The sequence below is a fragment of the Pongo abelii genome, chromosome 5 (genome assembly GCF_028885655.2).
Source record: "Pongo abelii isolate AG06213 chromosome 5, NHGRI_mPonAbe1-v2.0_pri, whole genome shotgun sequence".
Taxonomy (NCBI): Eukaryota; Metazoa; Chordata; class Mammalia; order Primates; family Hominidae; genus Pongo; species Pongo abelii.
This window is the reverse complement of record NC_071990.2, coordinates 53,282,029-53,293,872: the sequence shown is the minus strand read 5'-3', so window position 1 is coordinate 53,293,872 and position 11,844 is coordinate 53,282,029. Positions and strand designations below refer to the sequence as shown.

Here is an 11,844-nt window from a genome sequence, read left to right as displayed (position 1 = left end):
CTGGTTTCACAGCCACTTCATGGGTTCCCCAGGCCTTTACCTGGGTGGGTTCTAGGCCTACCTTCATTTTCGTCCTGGGTGTAGATTTTCAAGTTCATCACCACGTGGAGTGTGATAGCAGACATTGCATTTAACTTTTCTGATGTTCCATTTCACTAACTAAGGAATGGAGATAATAACAAGCATTTCATGGGACTATAAGGAGGAGTCAAGATACAACATATTGAAAGAGACTAGCATTGGGGAAGGAAGGATCAGTCGAAAGTTTTCAATAAATATTAGTTCTTGAATTCTTCCTCTTCCCACTAACTTCTGTACATTCATTATTACCACACACTCTCACCTCTTAGCATGGCGAGAATGGTCACATTTAACCAATGGGCACATGAGACTGGTTTGCTGGAATCTGAGACTGGTTTGCTGGAATCATAGTTTTTATGTTTTAGGGAAACTCTTTGAAGGATGTAAGGATGGAATATATGGTATTTGGGATTTCCTTACATTATTACAAGATGGGGGAAGTGGGTGGGCATGTATATGAAAACACATTGGCTTTAGTTGGTGTAAACCAAATATAAAATTCTAAGCTCCCTCCCTCACTCTGACCATCTGAATGGACCTCTCTTTTCAGCAAGGCCATTCCAAAACTAACCTGAAAAACGAATTCAGGCCATGACGGGAAAGGGATGGGGGTTGGATAAGCCTCATTATACCTCATCTCTTTTGGAATTACTAACAGAACAAACTCTTTTAGCCTGATAAGAAACATGTACAATCATTTTCGCTGAAACTTGCTACCAGGTGTCTTCCTTTGCAGGATAAAACTTTGTTCTCTACAACCACTTATTATCCTAAACTAGACATTCCTTTCTATTGATTCCAGGTGGTTAGATAGTAACTTAACCCTTTCAACCAATTGCCAATCACACAAATTTTAAATCTACACACAACCTGGAAGCCCACACTTCCAGTTGTCCCCCCTTTCCAGACCAAACCAATGTACATCTATATATATTTGATTGATGTCTCATGTATCCCTAAAATGTGTAAAATTAAGCTGTACCCTCACCACCTTGACCACACGTTCTCAGAATCTCCTGAGGGCTGTATCTCAGGCACTGGACACTCATATTTGGCCCAGAATAAATCTTCAAATATTTTACAAAGTTTGGCTCTTTTCACTAACATTGGTAGTTACTGATTCTATGAGAGGAATACAAGGAAGGTTATGATACTTTTGTGTTATTTTGATACATGTTAGAAATTTATATAATAAGGGGATAAAATGTATATCAGTAAGTGAACGTAAAGTTAAAATGCATACCACACATGAAAGGTGGAAGACAGTGGATTCTAACAAATAACCTGTTAAAGACTGAGTATATTAATTCGATGATTATTTTGTTGTGCACCTAGTAAGTGCCAGGTACTGTGTGAGGTTCTGATGGTGAACAAGACAGACTCAGTTCCTGCTCTCGAGTAGCCTACATACCTATAAAAATGGAGACAAGTAAACAGGTGATTAAAATCAGGAGCTTCCAGGAGAACAACCAAGCATTCCCCAACTTTACCAGGTCATTATTCTAGTGTTTGAGCAGGAAATGCTGGAAGATGTCAGTGGGACTCCGCTAAGTGCTGCCCTGTAGAGGTGTCACTGAGAAAAACACTTCCCAGTCCAGACCAGAGTCCCTCAGTAACTGCCTGAGGGTTTTCCTCGGGGGTAACTCATGGATAAACTCAGCAAATCTTGTCCCTCGGGTGGCAGCAGAAAAGGAAGGTTTCAGGCGAGGTAGCATCCTGTGAAGGGAACTTCTAGCGTGCTCCTTCCGCCTCACAGCGCCGTGTGGACCTGAACCTCGGGACGGCACTTTGTCCATTGCTTCACGAGGGCGTGGGACTTTAGCCTCACCCTTTCTCAATCCTGTGAGGAAATAAGCACACAAGAAATCCAAACACTGCCTTTCCGGGTTGTTTTCTTTGTACAAATGAATATCCTGTTTCACTGTCACCTAGACATCAGCTCTGCAGCTCAAGGATGTGTTCAGAGCCCGGGTAGGAAGAGTTCAGCAGGAGGGAGGGAGGGTCAAGGCTGGGAGGAACCCAGGCTCCCTGGCCTCCATCCAGCCTGACTGAAGGCGGGGGCAGGGCTGACTGCAGACCTTACTCAGGATTCTGGGGTCTCAGTGCCCTAAGGCTGATGATCACAACCCAGTCCTCAGCCTCACAAGCACATCTCACTTGCCAACCCCAACCCACCTCGATCATCCTCCTGCCAGGACCACTCACCATTCCTTAGATTTGTCCTGAATTGGACACTTTATTAATTGCTGGCACACACCCCCCGTGATCTCTAGATCCTGGTACTGTGTGATCATAGATCCACAACAAAGTCTGTTCCATGGAGCAAGGTAGATACCCCCAAATTCCTGAATTTTCACCATAAAGAACTCCATTAAACTGTAAGTAACCACTGCAAACACAACTACCATTTATTACTTGATGTTGATGCATGCGGGTCAGGCCCTGTATCACGCATTTTGAAAACATTACAATATTCTGTTTAAGAAAATGTTCTATCCCCATTTTGCAGATGAGGAAACTAAGGCTTGAAGATGTTAAGTGATGATTCCCAGATCACACAGCTATTTTGAGGCAGAGTTAAGATTGGTACCAGATCATATCAACAGTGAAATACAGGAAATGTTGATAAGTGTCTACTTTGACTTTTGTTTTTTACAGATTCTGCCTATTAAGTCAACTGCATTGTTATGCAATAACTGGTTTTCATATTTGTATTAAATACCTGCATCCACTCAGAGCTTCTCATCAGATTGAGACAGCCTTATTGCTGGCTGTCATTCCAACCAAAGTGACTACTCTCAGGACAAGGTGTGATTTATTTCAAAGTTTAAATCACTGGATATAGATCAACAGTACAGTATATTTTCATGAATATTAGATTGATTTAATTTTTTTAAGGATGATATGAAATAGCCATACCTCAGAATCCTAATAGTGTATGTTTAATGAGTACTTATACACTTGCTACTTTTCTGAGTGCTTTGCATGACTTTGTAATTTAATCTTCATACCAACCTATAACATAGGTACCATAAGTATACCCATTTCATAGATTAGGATACTGAGACACAGAGAGATTTAACAATGTGTCCAAAGTCAAGAAGCCAGGATGTGACAACAGTGATATTAAACCCACACAGCCATGTCACGAGCCAGAGATTTTCACTAAAAGTAATGTTACTTTGGGGACTTTCATTCCTTCCTGAAATTGAGAATTCTATTCTATTGTGTCCCATATACTCCAGGAGGGAAATTGTAATTGCAAGAGTTATAACTGTGCAACAGCTATGACCTATTTCACCCTTAGCAGGGCTCCTACAAACTGAACTGATATAAATTATAGCAGAGGGCCCTTGGTGGCAGAATCTTTGGTGGCCATTGGCCCATGGCATACCCATGCTGGAGACACAAAGGTTGTGGTCTGATGTCACTCAGAGACATATGCTTTCCTAACATATGACAACATCATAATTAGAAGAACTGCCTGATCCCTTAACTCCAGTGACATCCCCTGTCAAATCATGACCTAATCAGGGACATGGGAGCGATCAAGGTGGAAGTAAAGTGAACTAGAAGATCGAGCAACTATGTGCTGTGATCCATGCCCTTTTCTTGATGATCTAGTGTAAATTTCAAAATGGCCACCACCAGCCTCCTCTGTGTGCTCTGCCAAGCCCCGAAGTGTTATATTTTCCAAATTATGTACCATACAGAAGCCATTCAAGGTTAAAGGTCTACAATGCTATGGAATGAATTAACAAGAGCCCATGTACTGTTTCTGCTTCCAGTTTGAAGAGAAATTTCTGGAATCTGCAAAAGATTTGGAAAAGTTAAGAAATGGTAAGATCAAGCCTCTAAGTGCCGCTGAGGAGGGTATCTAGTAGAAGGTACACAGGGAGGTTTGAACAGCCAGGCAATGCTTACATGTGTGTAGGGTGGTAGTTGGTGATGGTGGAGAGGGAGAAAATCATAAAATGGAAAGGATGGGCTCCTAAAGCAGGTCTGGCAACTCTTTCCAGGCTAAAAAGGGCTAGTCTTCTCTTTGTATTTGCTGGAGAACCATCTCCAGCACCCTGAGGATCTCTTTTCTTGTTTTCCTACTTTTGGCATCATGAGTGAGCTGTGGTCATCAGCTCAGGATCTCATATAGACCACCCCATCCAAAGACACGCAAGGACATGTTTTAGACAAAAGGAGTTGAAATAGGTCCATTTTGAATTGTTTCTCTTTTAAGTTTGACAAGGTGATATCTTTGCAATATTGTCCACTTAGATAACGAGACAGTGTTGAATTGGTTGGAAGTCCAGGTCAGAGGGTGAGGAGGGACATGAGCCAGGGTAGCAGCCATGGGGTAAGAAACACAGAGCCTGCCCTGCACACACTGTCTAATGGGGGTATTGAAGAGCACACAAACAACCTACACAGAAACTTCTCTCAGAACTGTATTTAATGTCTTCAACAGCATGAGACTTACTTTGAGAAATTCCCATGTTAAATGGCATCTGGCTGGTGGCCTGTTGCAGTCTCTCCCAACTTCTTCCTAAGATATCATGAAGATAAATCAACACAGACAATACAAGTGACCTACTTTGTAGCTGGATGGGGAATAAAAACATAAATGAAATAACAGTATAAAAAGTAAAAGAAAGCTTGGTAAGAAAAAGCACTTCCAGAAGCTAAAAACAAATTCCTATTTCATTTGAAGAGTTGCCAGGTAATTTTTTTTTCCTTTTATACATTTAGTCATTTCCACAACCACTTTTTCATCCTGAAAGGGTGGAATTCATAGAAATTTCACCTGCCTTTTTTTTTTTTCTATTTTCTAAAGATGGGAGTTTGTTGTTCCACCAAGTGCCAATGGTTGAGATTGACAGGATGAAGCTGGTGCTGACCAGAGCCATTCTCAACTACATTGCCAGCAAATACAACCTCTGTGGGAAAGACATAAAGGAGAGAGCCCCATATAGTATATTTTCTGTTCTTCAATCAACAGAGAACACAGAGTGATTTATGTCCTTCTGTGAGTGGGCGGGACCATGGAAGGAGCATTACGACTAGCAGCAGCCTGGGCCTTGGGCATATACGCTGGTGTCCAGTATTGCAGAGTCCCATGGAGATGAGGAAACAGTGAATATGGGGAGGGTTCAGGCGAGTGCGATTCTAGAAAACAATGCAGCCTATAGATCCAGCACCCTGACAGAGGTTTCCAAACGCTGATGAACCATGAACTCAGGAGGATGGGGAATCATGATTCCAGGTGCTCAGGACTTCAGAGGCCAGACTGCAGCCAACAGCTTAGGACAAGGCATAGAATGCTTGAGAGTCTGTAGATGAAGGCCTGGGGAGAGAATGCTGCAGAGGAGTTGAATCTCAGATTCCATTAATTCCAAGAATGGTGACCAGGAACCTAAGTTTCCAGCCAATTATATGAACTGGTCAACTTGATTAAGGTTTGAGAGGCTGGTGCCCAAGATACCAGGGTTACCTAAAGTGGAGCATTTGATGCAGACCTAAGCAGTCAGACTGATTTTGCATCAGCAAAGCTGGGAGGAGGGGTCTTCTCCTTTGCTTGCAGTTCCTTGAAAAGTCCAACATAGAGTTACCAATGACCTAGCAATTCCACTACCAGGTCTACATCCAGGAGAAAGGAAAACACATCCTTACTAATCCATGCACAGAAATGTTCATAGGAGAATTATTCATGATATGCAAAAGGTGGAAACAACCCAAATGTCCACACATGGATGAATGGAGGAATAAGATGTGCTGTAGCAGACAATGGAATATTCTTGGGCTATGAAAAGGGATGAAGTACTAATGCATGTTACAACATGGGTGAGCCTTGAAAACATGTGCTATAAAAGAAACCAGACACCAAAGTCCACATGTGACATGAATTCTTTTGTATGAACCATCCAGACCATTTGAGTCCAGAGAGGAAATCAGTTGTTGACAGGGGCTGGAGAAAGGGGACAATGGGGAATGGCTGCCAAAGCATGTGCTACTGCTTTCCCAGGTGATAAAAATATTCTGGAATTAGACAGTGATAGTATTTGCAGAATTTTGTAAATGTACTAAAAATTACTGAATAATATTCTGTTAAGGGGTGGCAATTATGGTATGTGAATACATGTCAATAAAGCTGTTATTTAAAAGTATTCACCAGGTATGGTGGCTCACACCTATAATCAGCACTTTGGGAGGCTGAGGCAGGCAGATCACCTGAGGTCAGGAGTTCAAGACCAGCCTGGCCAACATGGCAAAACCCTATCTCTACTCAACATACAAAAATTAGCCAGGCGTAGTGGCGGGTGTCTGTAATCCCAGCTACTTGGGAGGCTGAGGCAAGAGAATCACATGAATATGGGAGGCAAAAGTTGCAGTGAGCCAGGATCGCACCACTGCACTCCAGCCTGGGTGACAGAGCAAGACTCTGTCTCAAAGAAAAATAAAATACAGGGCCAGGCACAGTGGCTCATGCCTGTAATCCCAGCACTTTGAGAGGCCGAGGCAAGTGGATCACCAGGTCAAGAGATCAAGACCCTCCTGGCCATCATGGTGAAACCCAGTCTCTACTAAAATTACAAAAATTAGCCAGGCGTGGTGGCGTGCACCTAAGGTCCCAGCTACTCGGGAGGCTGAGGCAGGAGAATCACCTGAACCCAGGAAGCACAGGTTGCAGTGAGCCGAGATTGCCCCACTGCACTCCAGCCTGGTGACAGAGTGAGGCTCTGTCTCAAAATAAATAAATAAATAAATAAATAGATAAATAAATAAATAAATAAATAAAAGTTTTGTAGGAAACACAGTTTGAAATGAGAAGAAAGAAGATGTCCTATGGTATGCACTGGCTTTAACTATATGAATAATTTTACCATGTTTACCAATTTTACCATGTAAACAATTTTCCCATGTTACCATGGGAATATTAGGTGAGGTCTTGAAACACAGTCATGACTAGAATTGGCCAACATCATATGGAGAAGGTAATGGAACAATGTTTTATGGAAAATAATTGAGAGAGCTTCTTTTTTTTGTTTGTTTTTTTTTGAAAATTACTAGCTTACTTGAAACAATATATTATTTAGGGATATCTTTTAAAGACATACCTTATTTCCTAGTTTTTCCTTTATTAATTTTATTTTTTTCTTTTTTAAGAACTTCTAATATTGGGCATAAAAATGAGCCTGGGATGTATAGTGTGATGAGAGAGGAAAACGGACACGTTCGAGATGGCTGCTGGGGAGGCTGTCTTGGGATTATGTAAATGGCAGGTCTTTAGCCATATGAATCAAGCTAAGCTTATGTATAGAACAAACCACAGCAGAGTGAGCAAATCCTATTTGTAGCATCAGTGGTTACTTGCAGTGATTCCACTAATTTCTCTCATGACTGTGACGCTGGACAGGTCACCGATGTTTCTTGTACCTGTATTTGGTCACGTGTATAACAAACATTTTAGATATAGATCTACCACAGTAGAGTGTTCTGAGAAATAAATGTAAATATACAAATCATAGCCTAACGACTGGCATATAAAAGTCACCCAATGGAGCTGAATTACTTTCCTGTCACCTAATGCTCCATTGTCTCAAGTGTTTAAACATAAACTCTAAGGCAGAAGACACTTAGCAGTTTGGTTATTTTTGTCTTACAGGGTCAATATGTATATGGAAGGTAGGGCAGGTTTGAGTGAAAAGCTTCTTCATTACTCATTGCATCCACCTGAGGAAAAAGATACAAAGCTTGCCCTGATCAAAGAAGGAACAACAAGCCATTATTTTCCTGTCTTTGAAGCTGTACCTGGGAGCTTCTGGATAGCTGAACACATGGAGCTTCTTGGAGGGTGGCCTGTCCAGGGAAGGCATGGAAGCTTCATGCCCCTTCCCCAGATCTCGCCCTAGGCATTTCTTCAGCTTTTTAGTGGCTACATGATTTAAGCCTCAAAACTACAATAGAGAATTATTCAGTCAGTTATATGGATTACCACCTAACAAGGATAAAGTAAATCTAAAGTCATAGTCAATACTCTGCCCCAAGTGGAAACTGTGATGTTTCTGTCTGGATCACTGCCAAGTTTGCAGAACAACAATAACCAAAAATCAACAGAGAAGAACTTCATTCGGTTTTAGAGGTGACCCACAGCAAAGTTTGTACAAATGGAAAGAGGTCCAGTGAGAACCTCAAACTTAATGTACTGTGAGGCTATCTTGAAAAACAGGCTCCTGGGCCTCTGCTCTTATGCTGCTTCTTTTATGACAAACAACACCTTTAGATTGCACGACAAAAATAAGTAACACAAAAGAAATGAAAAGAAAGTCCTGATTCTACAAAGGATGCTAAGCAGATGAGAACCAATACCAAAACCAAGGACCAACCTGAGAATAAAAAGTGAAAGAGCTCAATGCAAAGAGAAAAGAGTTCAGCCCAGGTGCTGACTTGCCACAAGGCACAAGGAGCCTTTGTGGATACTGCACCTGGTTGACGGCTGGAGTCCATGGCAACGGGCAACATAGATCATGTCTTGTTGCAACTTCCAGAAAAACTGTGGAAGTGAAGACAATCCAAATGAGAATAAGCAAAAGGTGTTTATACAGAGCTTGCTATAGAAAGGAAGTCAGCCACCATCACTTGCATTTGTCAGAGATTCAGAGGTAGGCAGGAAAGTCTGAGAGATTCATGGTAGAAAAAGTTATGTCCTGATTGCAGGTTGCTGGCCTAGGGATGCTGTAAGCTGGCTAACTAGAAGCGTGGATTTCTATGGGATTAGTCAGAGATCCGTATTTTGCTTTCTGTGGTTGGTCATAAATTGAAAATAGAAGCAAAAATTAGGGAAGCTGGCAGTTATTGACCAAATGCTGGTGTATTTGACTGACTGTTGTAAAGGTCATGATAGAAGCTGTTTAGTCTATAAGGGCACTAAGAGTTTAGAAGGTTTCTTAGCAGTTTGGCTGCAATAACAAAATACCATAGACTGGGTAGCTTAAAGAACAGATGTTTCTATCTCACAGCTCTGCAGGCTGGGAAGTACAAGATCAATGTGCCAGCAGATTTCACATCTGGGGAGCACCTGTTCCTTGGTTCATAGACAGCCAAACCCTGGCTGTGTCCTCACATGGCAAACATGCCAAGGGAGTTCTCTAAGATCCCTTTTATAAGGGGACTAATGTCATTCATGAGAGCTCCACCCTCATGACTTGATCAACTCCTGAAACCCCCACCTACCAATGGCTTGAAAGAATATATTTCTTAGGGATCTCTTCTACAGATTTGGGGGTCAGGATCTCAACATATGAATTTTGGGGAAACATAAACAGTCAGTCCATAACACAAGGCAACAGAAAAATAAAATAGTGCCTGTGTATTTTGGGGGCATTGACCTTCACTTCCAAAAAGCTTTCCTTGATGTTAATGGAGCACCTGACTCTCAAGGCACGGTATAAAAATAGACTGTGAATAAGAATTCTACCAGTTCTACCAAAGAGCCCATGATATGTGCATTTGAACAATGTATATTACAATATAGCATTGAAGTTGTTTTGTTTGTGTACCAAGTAATTATCCATACATTTGTATGTATACATAGTGTGAAAATGTACTTGTCAAAATATTATCTCAAATCAATGTTGCCATATGTTTTCTCTTTTTATTATTTATGATGTCAATGTGCTGAGATATTTTAATAAATATCATATATCAGTCAAAAATTTTATTATTACAAATGTATAGATCTAGTGTAGTCCAAAGAAATGTTTTATGAACATATATACACCAAGGATCTAAAGAGCAAAGTTAACCTTTTATCTTTGCTTTATCACAAGTCAGTCACTCCACCCCTGTTTGCCTCACTCAAACACATTATTATTATTATTATTATTATTGCATTTCAAAGTAAGTTGCAGACATCTTTGCAGTTCACCCCGGGACACAGTGGCAAGCAGATTATAACACAGTCAAAGCAGTAAGAACCACCATTGCAAGAAAGAGGATGAATTAAAGTTCACCCAGACTTATTTCAGATATCAGAGCAGGAAATGAGGAGAGCAGATGAGGAGAAATGAGGATTCTGAAATAGTTTACTCCTGGGAGAGGAGTGCTGTCATGAAAGTGGAGTCGCTGCCCAAGAGAGACTGGAGAGAGAGGGTGTGTAGAGCCACTGAACATCAGGGCTGCACACTGTAGGGCCTGGGGCAGACAAAACATGCTGCAGCAGGGGATAAGCCCCTGGCCCATGTGGAAGATGCAAGCTGGGTGGGTGCTGTGGATGCCACAGTGATGTGGAATGAGAGGAGAAAATGGGAGCCTGGGATGCAAACAAGGAATGAGCAGGGCCACACTTCTTACTCTCTCACTGAATCAGGTAACATGGAGAAAGGTCTGGATCTTTGCACCTGCCCAGTAAGGAAGCAGAGGTGGGAGAGGGAGAGTCAGGCTGGACAAACTCAGGGAGAAGCAGAGGCCCCAGCCTCACTGCACATGTGTTCCTGATCCGATTCCTCCGATTCTCCAGGTGTTGAAGAGCCATGAACAAGACTACCTCTTTGGCAACAAGCTGAGCCAGGCTGACATTCACCTGGTCGAACTTCTCTACCATATGGAAGAGCTTGACTCCAGCCTCATCTCCAACTTCCCTCTGCTGAAGGTGACCCATTTCCCAGTCCTCAAGAGGCAGCTCCTCATCGCCCATCTTGGGACCTAGTATCTGGGCCCTTGAACTGGCCACATTCTGACCTCAGCCTTCTCCAGGTCTTCAGGGCCCCCCAGGTCTCCAAATTGAGCTTCCAGGTCCTCATTCTGAGGCATGGAAATGCCTTCTTATTATGCCAAGGAAATTTGATGTGCATGCTACCCCAAGAATATTTCACTTTTTATAATGCCAAGGACCCAGGGCCCAGCATCTCTCCTCATCCTTCTATTTCACTGTGGTTTCTGTTCCTGAGTTCTCTGTGATGCCCTTTATCCCAATATGCCCTTATCTTCCCACACCAAGTGTGTCTGAGCAGGGCCCTTTCCATCTGGTTCCTTCCTTATGCTCTGGCTCCTGCTGTCAGATAATTGAGTTCCTTGTGCACAGCTCTCCCAACACGCTGCCCCCCAAAGCTATATTTCTCTATGGGAAAATGTGGCCCCATGGTTTGTCTTTAACTTTTTCTATTTTCATTTCTAACTCAATTTTCTCATATCTTCACTTCTGCTTAGAGACTGATCTGTGCTGATATCTCACAGGCACATTGTTCTTTCTCATCTTCTACAAGAGCCATGAATCTACAAGATTCATGTGTAAGAAAGAGGGTAGGAAGACTGAACTGAATAAAGTCTTAAAGACATTGTTTGGGAAAAGGCTAGTGAGCTGCATGTTCTTCCTCCTATCTTCATTTCTCACTTAGTGTCTCTTTCTGCCTCCCTACTGGTGCTGATAGAGGGAACTCAGTTGGTCTTTGTGTAGGAGGGGCGCAGATTCCCTGGGTTGTGTTAATGGTGGTGTCAGCCCTTGGCTTCACTCTGAGGCTGTGCTTTGTGCATTGTGGGCCCTGAAAATCAGAATCAGCAAACTCCCCACAGTGAAGAAGTTTTTGCAGCCTGGCAGCCTGAGGAAGCTTCCCACAGATGCGAAAGGTTTGGAAGAAGCAACGAAGATTTTCAAGGTTTAATAAAGCAGGCATGGATGCCAAGAACATGCAATACCAATATTCTAAAGTTTTGCAACAATAAATTGCTTTATCTAAATGTTGGTTGTGGCTATTGTGAAGTTAATAAACTTTT

At 42.2% G+C, this 11,844-nt stretch overlaps 1 protein-coding gene across 1 annotated transcript; it reads left to right on the top strand.

The window, feature by feature from the left end:
* The first annotated feature begins 3,848 nt into the window (after window positions 1-3,848).
* LOC100449856 (glutathione S-transferase A1-like) lies at window positions 3,849-11,733 on the top strand. The gene is made up of 6 exons (XM_002817007.3): window positions 3,849-3,921; window positions 4,910-5,037; window positions 6,810-6,814; window positions 7,739-7,880; window positions 10,592-10,723; window positions 11,589-11,733. The coding sequence occupies exons 1-6, from the start codon at window positions 3,849-3,851 to the stop codon at window positions 11,730-11,732; spliced, it is 624 nt and encodes a 207-aa protein (XP_002817053.1). The 3' UTR covers window position 11,733.
* The last annotated feature ends 111 nt before the right edge of the window (window positions 11,734-11,844 follow it).